The sequence below is a fragment of the Lutjanus erythropterus genome, chromosome 20 (genome assembly GCF_056507025.1).
Source record: "Lutjanus erythropterus isolate fLutEry1 chromosome 20, fLutEry1.hap2, whole genome shotgun sequence".
NCBI lineage: Eukaryota > Metazoa > Chordata > Actinopteri > Lutjaniformes > Lutjanidae > Lutjanus > Lutjanus erythropterus.
Window position 1 is genome coordinate 27,827,962 of NC_139336.1, and position 13,205 is coordinate 27,841,166.

General features: G+C 38.6%; 1 protein-coding gene across 5 annotated transcripts in view; it reads right to left on the reverse strand.

The window, feature by feature from the left end:
• The window catches only part of arhgap24 (Rho GTPase activating protein 24), a 103,319-nt gene that overhangs the window by 22,226 nt on the left and 67,888 nt on the right, over positions 1 to 13,205 (reverse strand). Inside the window, exon 1 of one of the 5 annotated variants that reach the window (XM_084745323.1) lies at positions 9,369 to 9,534. The exons of 3 other annotated variants lie outside the window; for them this stretch is intronic. In XM_084745323.1, coding sequence (XP_084601449.1) covers positions 9,369 to 9,441 — 73 coding nt within the window. In that variant the 5' untranslated portion in view covers positions 9,442 to 9,534. Of the gene's footprint in view, positions 1 to 1,559; positions 1,710 to 9,368; positions 9,535 to 13,205 lie in introns of those variants that run through there. One more of the 5 variants, XM_084745325.1, reaches the window with a different exon arrangement.

Here is a 13,205-nt window from a genome sequence, read left to right on the forward strand (position 1 = left end):
TACTGCTTATTGATACTAAGTAAGAAAGCTGATGTGTATGTAATTACAATCTTAATATGCTGTGCGTGGTTAAGGCCTTATAAAATGGTTGTACCACAAGAATAGTCATTCTCCCTTAATAACACTTAATAAATAGATCTGTTCTCATACACAGACACAAAGCTACACGTGTATATAGTTTCCAAATAACTTTAAATTCTATCTAACTCATTCTTTGGTGAGGTCTTGTTCATAAATATATCACTAGAGTTTCATAATTTTTAGTAAATCCATTATAACACACATCCACTGCACTTAACAGACCCTATTCTTAAGTGAAGGTTAAATAAGGAAGAAGTAGTTTTGTTACATAAGAACAGACCAGGTTTATGACTATTCTTGTAATTCATGCAACAACGTCTTTATTTACCATCAATAGTTAGAAGGTTACTGAGGGAAAACTCTTCATTAATGACCAAATAGTTATGCAGAATAACTTAATAAGTGCTTTGTAATGACTAATAAAGAGCAAATATGCTGCTAATATCCATGCTAATAAGTAATGTTAGATTAGATAGAGGACATTTTGTAGATTTAGATAATAAATTGAGATTTTCAGCAGATTCATCAGTCATTAGTTGCATCCTTAAATAAGACATTAAATATAGAATTTGTGGTATACATATATGGTAGAATTTGTGATGTTTTTTCTGCACCATAATCCATTATGAGTATGAGATTGTTATTTTCAAAGGAGCGGTGAGCAGGAGTTGGTGCCATCTAGTGGTGGGTTTGCAGACTGCAGAGACCTTGCCTCACCCTCCCCTCCCGAGAGTATAGGAGAATGTGTGGTGACCGCAAACCTTTTGACAAAAAAAAAAAAAAAAACACATCAGGCTGTTTCTAGAGCTAGTGTTTGGTTCGTCCATAGGCTACTGGACACGGTGCAGCAACATGGCAGCCTCCATGGAAGAGGACCCACGCCCTCTGTAGACATAAACAACTCAGTCTAAGGTGACAAAAACACAACAATTCTTATCTTCAGGTGATTATACAGCCATGAAAACATGCTCATGAATATTCTGCCACATTCTGCCAATAAATCCCCATAAATCTTTCACACTGGATCTTTAAATGTGAACATTCATACATTGCACAATACTGGAAAAATGGAGATGAAAGTTGCCTTTATGGTTTCCTAACATCACTGCAGCCACTACAGTCCATCCCTCCTGTGCCTGCAGTAACAGTAAGGTTGCCTAATTAAAGCTTGCAGTTGAAGTTTTGACCCATATTGTGATGTATGTCCAGGAAACAAGCTCTTCCTTTTAACAGCAGGCTTAATGCCCTCTGCTCCTAATCCAGTGATTAGTCACTACCCGCTATTGATTCAGCCTTACAGCTCTCATTAATTACACTTCACATGGAGTACACAGCATTGATCCACTTCAATCACTCCGTCATCTTTAAACCTGAGCACTGCAAAACAACGCAATCCGCCTAAAAACCGATGCAACCATTTCTGCAAATATTTAAACGTTTTGCAATGATTCGCAAGCAAAGATTCAGCTTCAGCTCACCTTTAATTCACACCCTCCGAGTCATCTCAGCCGCGACGTGCAACAGATTTTCAGCGATGCAATTTGTCAACAAAACGAGCCGAAGCGCTGAGCAGCAGCCGGTAAACGTGCAGCTCACTTACATTCGCACATGTGAGTTGTTCTTCAGCTCCTCCGCTCCAAAAAACAAACAAACAAAAAAACAAACAAACACTTAAAGACTTCACGTTTGAATTGTCTTTAACCCCGAGTCCTGCGCGTAACAAACTCCTCAGCGGCTGATAAATAATGATTTAATTCAGAGAGAGAGAGGAAGAGAGTATCGATGTGTTGGTGTGTTCACTGTGAGAGGGAGACCGCGACGCGCAGGGCCGTAACAAGCTTTTTCAGGGTCCCGGGTCAGTCAGCCCCAGGCCCCCTGCTTCCAACTGAAAATGCACTGTATATCTTTAGAAATGGCTCACAAACATGTGGGCATAGTTATTTTTTTGTTTTCCTCTTCAAAATAACGTGCAAACACTTAAAAAAAAAAAAAAACTTTGGAAATGTGGAAAACAATGATCAAGTAAACTCAAATTAAAAGAGGTAATATCAACTGATCAGTGCAGTTTCCTGTAGAAAATGCACACATGCCTGTACTTTCTGTAAAAAGCTATATGACAATAAATACACATACAATTACAAATATACATCTTATGCTTTGTATCCGTTTGCCCTACAGGCATATTTCTGGAAGACCTCGGGTTGTTGGGAAAGTCTGGAGTGCAAGGGTAGGATGGCTTACAAGAGCTTTCTTTTTCTTTTTCTCCATTTATTGAGCATGTATGCATGTGTTGTTTTTGATTGGTTCTCTTGTTTGAATTTGCATAGCCTCTCATCTGCCAAGGTGGGCCACCATGTTGTCAGAGAATAATGCCTTTTGGTGCTGGAAATTCAACAATATTTTCCTTATGAAATAAGAAAAGGGCTCTAACATTGCAGCAGAGTCTGATGCTTGTTTGTCTAAAAGTTAATGGAACCGCAGTCACATAAAATTACGCTGTGAGGTGACAGAGCTGCCTGGTTTAAATTGATGTTTTTAGGATTTTTCAGCTTTATTGACCAGTTTAAAAGATTTTTTTCAACAGTGATAAAAAAGTAATCAAATATAATAAGCTTTGATAAAGTAATTAAAATAGTTACATTACTTATTTCATTTGTAACAGGGAGCTAGAGATCTGTTACATTTCAAACACTTCGATTATGAAAGTTACTGACAAAAAATAACATAAAAGACATAAATGTAACTTTTAAAAAGTATATGCATGCTTAAATAGGTAACAGGCAATAATCAAATGTAAAAATAATGATATATTCCTTGCATGTTGTTGTACTACATGGAGGAAGTCTTCTGTCTATTTAGCTACAACTGACATCTCAGGTTTCCATGTCACAGCAGGTGCAGGCTATTTCTGCAGTAATTTATGAGGCAGTGCGTGGGAAAATACACTTTGCTGCAAAACATGCAATTTTCCAGTCCAATTTCCAGAACCTGCTCAGAAAATATTCTAATACAAACACAACCAACCTGATTTTCATCATAAAGTACAAGAAAAAAATGATTTGACCTGGTCTGATGTAATAATAATAATAATCATAATGATGATGACGCACCAGTATCAAGAAAATGACACATTTAAATGAAATTTTTGGAATTCTTGTCCTGCATTTTACTCAGAAATCTTACTAATGTACACTTTTGATTGGTGTGATGAGCACTGAAGTGAATCTGTCAGACAGACACCAGTGACGCCAATTAGTCCCACTGGCCAATCTGGCACGCCAATGTTTCTCAGCCACAGGCATCTCCACCCTGACAGCATTGTTTGCATTGATTGTCATGCAAAGTAATTGTGATTCCCTGGTTCCCCTGTGAGTGCTTTTGTCCACGTTTAAAATCAATCCAGCCTGTGTTTCCACTACTCGCATGGAGAGACAGCGTTTCCTTCTGGAAACGACGGTTGTGAAGCTGTTAAACAAGCGTGCAACAGGATTATACAGCATACCATGGCTCTTACAACACACTCCTGTTCCTCCTGCCATTTCCTGTTGATGCTCCGCTTTCTTCCACAGTGGCTGAACTGGCCACTTAGGTTATAAAGACAGGCGATATGTCAAACTTACTTAGCACAAGGACACTTTCTGGACATAACCCTTGAAACTGTCATCATGGGCGCCTATAGTTAAAAGTGGGGCTGCAAGATGCATGGCAAGAAAATTCCTGTTTTACTGCCAGCCTGAAACCATTACCAGTAAAGCTGTTCTGTACTTTCAGCAGTGAACACACACAAAGGCAACATTTTACCACATACCACTGCTAGAAAGCAAGTACAGTTAGCTAATAATGAGCCTGATCAGCCACCGTCAATAGACAACACTTATTAATCCATTAATCAAAGCCACAGCAGTCAATGCCAATCAACCTGGTCGACCTTATCACACTTAAGCAGTTACCTTTTGTTTCTGTGGTGATTAAAGAACGTTAAAAAATATACAGTATCAGAAGTTTGAATTAAACTAAAGCTCCAAACCTTTTAGCTAACTAGCAAAATTTTTCCAATTTTGTTATCTTTTTAACTAGCTAGCAAACAATGTACTGTTTAGTTAACCTCTGTTTTGTTACATTCTCAGCTAGCTAGCAACAATATGTTTTGTTAACTTTTTAGCTAGCTAGCCAAACATGTAACATTTTGTTAACTTTTTAGCTAGCTAACAAACAATGTACCATTTTGTTATATTCTTAGCTAGCTAACAAACAGTGTAATGTTTTGTTAACTTTTTAGCTAGCTAGCAAACAATTTAGTGAGAGAGCTGGTCCGATATTTTACGATAACTAAGTAATATTGTCATTTGCTATCTATGCATCCATCTGTAGCCCTGAAACCTGTATTAGTATTAATCTTCTTAAGTATTAATCTTGTGCAAATATAGCGACAGAATCACCTCTACTGAAACAGACAAATATTGGTTTCAGCAGATGGATAAACATCATTTCTCAGGCTCTTGACCTTCATGTCAAACTGAATCCAGAGTTACTTTAGAGGATAACAATACAAGTGACAACAAAATAACACTGTCTGTCTTTGTGTGCATTTCCAGACAGTTACTTTTACCGTCTGGCAGAAATGTGTCAGGAAGCTTTCAGCCAAGTGGCTTGCCTCATGTTTGTGACTAAGAGCAAAGGGGTTTATAAAGAACAGACTCCAATAGCAGCTGCAATGATTGAATCATTAGTTAGTGTATGACATAAGTGCTGTAAACTGCCCTGAGCTTTAATGAATGGTGTTCCATTTGCATACTTGGCAAAGATGATCTCTTCTAAGTGTTATTTTTTTCTATGGGATCTCTCCGTAGCCAAATGCAATAATAATCTTTTATTGCACAAATGGTAATTGTTTGGAGACTTTTGTTCAGCCCAATCACAAACACACAACATTCCCAGATAACGTAGCATTGTCTCCTGATCTCTGACAAAGAAAGGTCAGTCAATGATTTGTCTTCAGGTTTAAAACAACACCAGATAAGCAGATGATCAGAGAAAATTGGACAAATATTAGCTTTCCAATCCCTGGTGTGCGACTTTCACAGCCGTAAAGATTTAAGCCAATTAAGCATTAACTGCAGAAAGATAAAACACTCAAACGTCATCTTGTCACCTGTGGGTAAATTCAACTTATCTGTCCAGTAAATAAAATGACTGGAGGCTTTCCTTCAGCAGATTCTTTAGCTTCCAGCAAGTATTATTCTCCAGCACACAACTCTCAGACTGCTTATAGTGTGACTGGAAAAAAAAAAAAATCCCTCAATCAACGCTTCTTAAATGAGACCAATCCTAGCAGGAGTTTCGCTGCCAGAGACAGTCGAGCAGCTTCACAAATAGAGCGACTGTACCTGAAGAGACAACCGTGACAGCTGTCACAATTCCCCCGATTCACCACGCTCCAGCACACTGCTCCAAAGTTTTAGAAACTCAGCGGCGAACAATTGTCAGCTTTACAGAGGCGTGCAGACTTCAGAGGGCAGCTTGTATTAAAGAAGGAACACAGATCGAGATTCCTTATTCACCTTGAAACTTGATAAAAAAGTTCGGGAGAACAGAAAACGCCACACCCTGTCAATTCTCAACTGTAACTCCATTGACAATATTTTCCTCGGTGGAGCATCAACTAAAACGACAACTTTATTTCTATTAACTTCTGCTATTTACATACTGGAAACACTACTTTAAAGGGATAGTTCACTACTATTTGAAGTAGGGCTGTCTGATATACTTACTGATAGTCAGTGTATTACCTAGATGGAGGTTAGCATGATAACAGTTTGGAGAAGCAGCAGGAATATGAACTACTGTGGACAGGGTCAGCAGCAAAACATATTTTTAAAAAAGGCCCACCCAAAAAACTCATTATCAGCTGAAGTGCATGTTAGAATTAGAATATTTTCACTGCTTTACCTTCCTGTCAGACAGCCTTTGTTGACAGGAAACCGCTGTTATATAGGACAAATATCCCTCTCTCCAAACCAACCAAACTCCATGGATGAAATCAGTAATTTTACCTCTCACAGTACAGTACAGGAGTTGGTAGTGTACTGTTGCCTCAGTTGGTTAGTTTGCTTGAGTTTTCCTGTGACTCAGTGAATCTGACCTAACCTTTTAAAATGCTGAAGTCACACAATAACACAAACAAACTAACACGGCAAAGCAGCAGCAGACCAGCAACTCCAGTATTCTGAGAGGTAAAAAGACTGATTTTGCTTATGGAATTTGGTTGGTATTGGTTGGTCATATAACGGTGGTTTCCTGTGGGAAAATACTGTCTGACGGCAAGATAAAGTGGTGAAAATATTCTAAATTTAACATACACTTAAACTGATATTGTTTTTTTTGGGCGGGGGACCTCTATAGGTGGCTAAAATACTACGCTAAAATACGTTTTGCTGCAGCAGTACATTACTTAGCTTCCTCTCATCTACTGTAGGTAATACGATGACTATGGATGAATACAACCCCACTTCAAAAAATCTTAATTCTCCCTTTAATACAGTCAACCTCAAAACTATATACGGTCCAAACAATGGAAAGACATTGCTAAAATGAATGGTATGCATCCTCCTTTATTACATAAAGCATATTAATAACACACCTCTAGGTAAATGAGATATCATATGCATCATATTAAAGTATCTCTTAACTTTTATATTATTTATAGCCGTCTTTTGTACGTATGTCATAATTACTATGTGAGTCGGGTTGAGTGCAAAGAGCTAACAACTGTTCATTCCAGTTCTGACCACCGGCCTTAATAAGTGGCCAAACCCAGCTGCAGACCAGCCTTTAACTAATGGCTCAAAACAGGTGGGCGACAACAAAGGATCCCACTGTGCTGTAATTGCTCACAAATACCTGGAGCCCCGATACTCTTCAGTCTGAACCTGTACCTCTGTGAGTCAGTCCTGTAAAACAACACGCAGCCTTTCAAACCACACGTATAGCGCTGCACTGGATGACAGATCACTGAATAAATGGTTTAATTTTGTGGATGTGAGAGTATTAAGCATTCACCATCAAGTGTTACCACTGGATGTAGAAATTTCATAGGCTGCTAGTACTATAAAAAGTTATGTGACTATGAAAATACAGTATAAACTCTATGCACTGATTAGATTTGTGAGGTTTTGCTGAAAGGAATAATAAAAAGGAATAAAAGGAATAATTGGGGACTACATGTATTCTCTTTCTTCCTCAGTTAGATGAGAGGATTGAAACCACTAACAAATCTTTCTGTTAAAAGGACCCAATTGGAAGATTTATCTAGCAGTGATCTTGAAGATTGCAAACACCTCGTTTTACCCTCTCCTTCCAAGCATGTAGCAGTGGCCAGGAAACACATGAAAAACATGAAAGGTGCTATCCAGAGCCTGTGTTGTCTGCTCTGCGCTACTGTAGAAACATGGTGGTGCAATGTTGCAGACTCCATGGAAGAGGACCTGCGCCCTCTGTAGAACAAAAAACAGCAATTTCCAGGTGATTCTACACTAATAAATACATACTTCTGAATATTATATTCCATTTCTGCCATTAGATCACCGTAATTTTACACGCTGGACCTCTGGATATGAAACTAAAGCCAGTAAACAATTTTCTTAACAGAATATAATGTGTGAAATGTTCAACTTCAGATAGATTTTTAGCCTGTTGAAGCTTTTATGTGTCTTAAAAAAGGTGCTGCTATGTGGCTAAATGAGAGTAAAGAGTTGATAAATGTCATCACGCCAAACTTAATGGTGGTGGATGCTGAAGTCATGTAACCGTGATGTTATTTGTTTGTAGCCTAACGTTACCTTTTTCCTTCTGGCGATTGCATTTACACTTTAAAAAATCATAAAAGTTGTTGCTGTTCATTTGTGAAGATTATCTTGCTGAACAAAATGAGTAAATATCCTAAACTTTTGTTTGCCACAGACCTTATTTCCTGCATTAGCCAAAATCCAATAGAAAAATGCCATTGGCTTTTTGTGGAGGGAACCAGAGTGATGCTAACTTGTGGGTTGGCCTACAAAAATACTTCATCCCTGTAGCACTCTGTATGAAACTACAGGCAAGATAAAGTTAGCTTAGCTTAGCACAAGGAAATAGTCTGAGATATAAATCACCTTAAAAGTACAAGTTGTTGCTTTTAAACTTCCGTTTTTGTTATTTCTCACCACAGAGCCAGGCTATCTGTTTCCTCCTCTTTAAGCTAAGCTAAGCTAAGCTAAGCTAACTGCCTCCTGGCTGTAGCAACAGCCTTCTCCTTTAACAACAGATATGAAAATGGTATCAGTCTGCTCATCTTACTTTTGTTCAGAAAGTGAACAAGTGTGTTTTCAGAAATATATTCCCTAACCCTAAATCAATACTCAGTATACGACTTAAACCTTTAAAAAACAAGGCGTCTCATTTCATCCAATGCAGACCAACTGTATGACAACCCATGAAAACCTTGTGTTTACCTCACTGCACGGGTTTAACAGTGAAAAATGATCCGTTGGTCTTGTTTAGGCAGACATTGCCCAAAAAGGGAGTGGGCGTTAAAGTTTTAAAATATGACCTAAAAAATAAGATATTCAAAAGTGGAATACAGTTTGTGGGAGTCTTGTTTAAAACGTTAAGTTCTTCCAGACTTTGATTGTGCTGCTTGCCAAGTTCAGGAAGCAGCTGCTGCTGGCCCCGAAAACAATGCAGACACTGTAACTACCTTGTTTAGCTTTAAATGACAAAAATATGTGTCATAGTTCTCCCAGTGTGTTTGTGTGTGTGTATGTGTGTGTGTGTGTGTGTGTGTGTGTGTGTACGGTGGAAGATTAAATGAATACATCAGTGTCTGTTCTCTGTTGTCTGCAAGAGTCTTCTTGTTTGCATGCAAGCAGGGGCAAGTTGAGATTCAATATTGTGTCTAATGATAGTCTTCTCAGAAGTCCACACATCATAAATACCTCCAACAGAGCAGGAAGACACTCACAGACAAGCGACAAGCCAAGCTGAAATTCATACAGAATGATGACGAGGATTAAAAGTGGAAAAACAAATCATCGCTATTTCCCTTTTCCTCGTTCACAGGGTTTCATTCATGAGTGATATCATCTCCAGATGATCTAATCCCTCTGCAAAACGCAGCTGTGCAACAAGAAGTTTGAATTAAAGACATTAGTGCGTGTTTAGAGAAATACATCCATTGTATTTTAGTTGAAATGCACATACAACGCTACCGACAGGCTCTAAATAATCAAATAAAGCACTGATATTGTTACCTTGATGTGAGGATAGTAAGTCAGATAATCCATACTGAGGTAAACTATGAATCACGTGATGAACCATCTCCATGTCTCCTCCACACTCCAGAAAAGAAGCTCCCTGAATGGGTGACAAAGTCCCGGCGGGTTAACTTGAGGACGGGAGTTCCTGACTGCCAGTTTTTGGCCTGGCTCAGAATGAGTGAGTGAGCACAGCTGAGCGGGTGTGAAAGAGAAAGGGAAGGAGGGGAGGGAGGTGAGGGAGGTGAGGGAGGGTGAGGTTTGAAGAGGGGGTTGGGGAGTACACACACCCACTCACTCACACACCCACACATACTTCTCTCCAGCACTGTAATGGGAACAATAGAAAGATCCCTCTGAAGGCCTGGGGTTTAAAAAGGCCACCGGTTTGACACGGGGCACGACCCCATAAGCAAACATGAGATGTCCCATTCACACACCAGTGCTTTGTTAACATCTGAACCACAAACTGGTCAGAACATAATGATGTTATGTTGACTTTACGCGTGAGGAATCAAATAAGAATCAAATGAGCCTTAATATGGAGCAATAACGAGAAATATGTTTATCTGCGCTGTGAGAAAAAATCTGTAAAGTGCTGGTGGACAAACATAAGAAGTATCCAAGGCAGCCAAAAAAAAAAATTTAAAAAGCCTTTATTGGTCAATGACTAGACAAAGTTAAATAAAACACAGACCGACTGACCGACAAGAGCCTTCATCAGGATCAGACTTAATGTGATTTTTAGGCAGTATTGAGGGTACATAAACACATGGACACAATGTTACATCATTTCAATTATTCTTTTAATTTTTTGGTGATGTAATATTTTGTTTTTGTCAACCGAAGTAACTAATTTATTTAAACTATCAAGCACTTGCTGCTGACTTTAGTAAGTAAGTGAAACTAATGTAGACAAAGTTAGAGTACAGTGAATTGTGCTGAATGAAGTAAACAGTCAAACAGTTCAGTGAGTGAAAATTAATTGACAGCAAAACTGTTTTCCCTTGCAACTTGTTATTTTTTTAAAAAAAAGGCAGCCACACCTAATGAGAAAGACAACACAAAAAAAGAGGGAAAAAAGAGGAGAAAAGTTTCATTAAGTTACTTAAGTTTTTGTGCCTCAAGTGACGTCACGTGAGTCAGTGTCAGTTGGAGCTTAAGAAAAACTTTCTAGCTGCTCCTCATTGCTGCTTCGGGTTAGCAGCTCAAGGGTACATTACTGTCACTCAACCAAACTGTCGATGCTGCCGTGTTGCATTGTGGGTAATGTAGGCACCAGGTTTTAACGGGAGGGTGTAAAGACAAATGCATGGAATAAAAAACATGTTATCTCTAAAAGAAAACAGTCCACTGTCCATTGTGAATTCACCAATAATGTCAAAAATATATAATGATGTTTAATAATATGATAATTGACCAAGAAATATCTTAAAAGTTGGAGGAAAATTTCCAAGTTAACACAAGACATTTCTTTGCAAACTAAGTAACCACAATTAGTATTGCGTGTCGTATGACACGAAAATGGGAAATGTCATCAAGTACTGATTAGTTTACTATCTGACTGTTGATTACTGGTTTATTAGGAAGTTATTCTGCAACTATTTTGATAATCAAATAATTTTACTAATTTTGTGAGGATCTTTTGCAATTATTGGAAGATTAATATCTTTGATTTTTGTAGGCTGCTATTGGTTGGACAAAGCAAACAACCTGAATATGTCACCTTAGACTCAGATGTGGAGCTTTTTTCACTATTTTCTGACATTTTATATACGAAAGGGTTAGAAATTTCAAAACAATCATTTTAACTGACTATAAACTTTCAAACCCGTCATGCTGCACAGTCTCCTGGTGTATATCTGCAGCTATATCTTTCCATGTATCTGTGGTGGGTGTCCTGTGGTGAGTGTCCTGTTTCACCCGACCCCCCGTAAGGTATCGCTGGCTAATTCTCTTCCTGGTGTCACGGTGGTCCTCGCCTGTCAATCGACATAATCTTTAGGCAGACACCACAACATTAGCCTCCACCTGAGTCCCCAAAGACATTGTCTGGTGGAGAACACAGACTCCATAGAGTTACTACGGCTATCCATTACCATGTGATGCTGAATGAGTAACAGAGTGAATGGGAGCAGTGAGGTCAAAGGGGACGAGGGTTGTTTGGCTCTACTGTCCCTCTACAGGTGCCCATGGGGGAGAAGGTAATCATGGCACCAAGAAATGGAGAATAATGGCCACATCAGCTCTAAATTCTCTGTGCTGAAAGGCAAACATGATACCTTGACTACTTGAGTTGTGAACATGGACCGTATAAAAGAAATTCATGTAGCTTCTGGGTCTGAAAAGTGAAACCAATGTAGAATTGTATTCTTTCCAATGGCCAGCAGGGGGCGAATCCACTGGTTGCACAAAGAAGTCTGTTTGTAAAGAAGTTTATAGGAAAATGACCCTACTTCTGACTTGATGCATTACTCAGTAAACAGTTTCCTAATGAGTTTATTGTTTCAGTTGCTACATTTAAATAGCTGTGAAATTATTTTGAGATGCCCAACAAAGACAAAGTCACAGTAAGGTTGGGTCGGAAGACTACGATTCTGAAAATGAAAACAAAAAAGTGGTCTTAAAAGACCTCTGTAGCCCACAACTTACCTCTGCTTGAAGCTAATGGCTCAAAGCTACGTTAACTGCTAAACCAAGATCATGAAAAAATCAAATTCGAGGCTTAAAAACGAATCAATGGGTGACGTCACAGTGGCTATGTCCACGTCTTTTGTACCATTTATGGTTCTGAGGCCACAAGTTCAGCCACAACAATGCAAATCTTTAAGTTCAAAAATCTATCTCAAAACATCCTCCTTGATAAAAACAAGTGATTGAGTCACTGTACATTCACTCCTCTGTTCTCACACAAAGGGGAGTGAACGGCACCAGTCAAAGGCAGCTGTTGAGTAGTATGAGTGAGCAGAGCTTTAATGAGTTGTCATGAGGACAGTCGGGGAAGCAATGGGTCAGTCCGTTCATGGAGGTCACAGGGCTGTCAAAAAGCCAAGTGTCTCTGTTCTGATTTCATGCCAACTAAATAAAGAGCTATGTCTGTGTGTCCTGCCAAGGCTGCTGTAAATATACCATTATGTAAGGGGAATCAGTTTCAACTTTTAGGAAAAGGAAACACGGCTCAGACTTCACTTAGAGTCCAGAGCGGCCGTTGGAATATAAGTTGACAAAATAATTATAAAGGCCGGTGACTAACACAGAGGTAAAAGTGACTTGGGCAGTTTTGTCTGGTGCATTTTGAGGGATTGTACCTGATTTTTAAAAAAATTTGAGCCCATTTACTACAAACACAGTGTCTTTCAAATGATGCCATCTTCTTTTATCAATAACAAGAAAATACAGTAGATCTACGTCATGTTTACTATGATGGATTATGTATCTAAGGAGAGTTTCAAGTTTCCCAAAGTTGGTGTTTATGCTTCACTGAAATAGAAACCAGGGGCAGCCTTCAGGGCAGGACATTTGAATCAAACACTCTAAAATTAACTATGTTTTGTTTGAAAAATGACTGTACAGAGTGTAGAGTACACTGTAAAAACTGACTACTTGTTTTAACTTTAAAAAAGTTGGTGTCCAGGCTGCCTTAAAAGTTTAACGACAAGACAAGTTCAAATAATTGTTGACTAATTCAAAACAAATAAACTTCTTTAGTTGAATAAACTTGATATTAATTCAGTTGTACTTGGGAAAACATGTTCAATGAGCTTAAGATATTAAATCTTGTAAATCTTGAGTAAACCTTCACTTATAACATTTATTATAGTTTATCAACTTTCA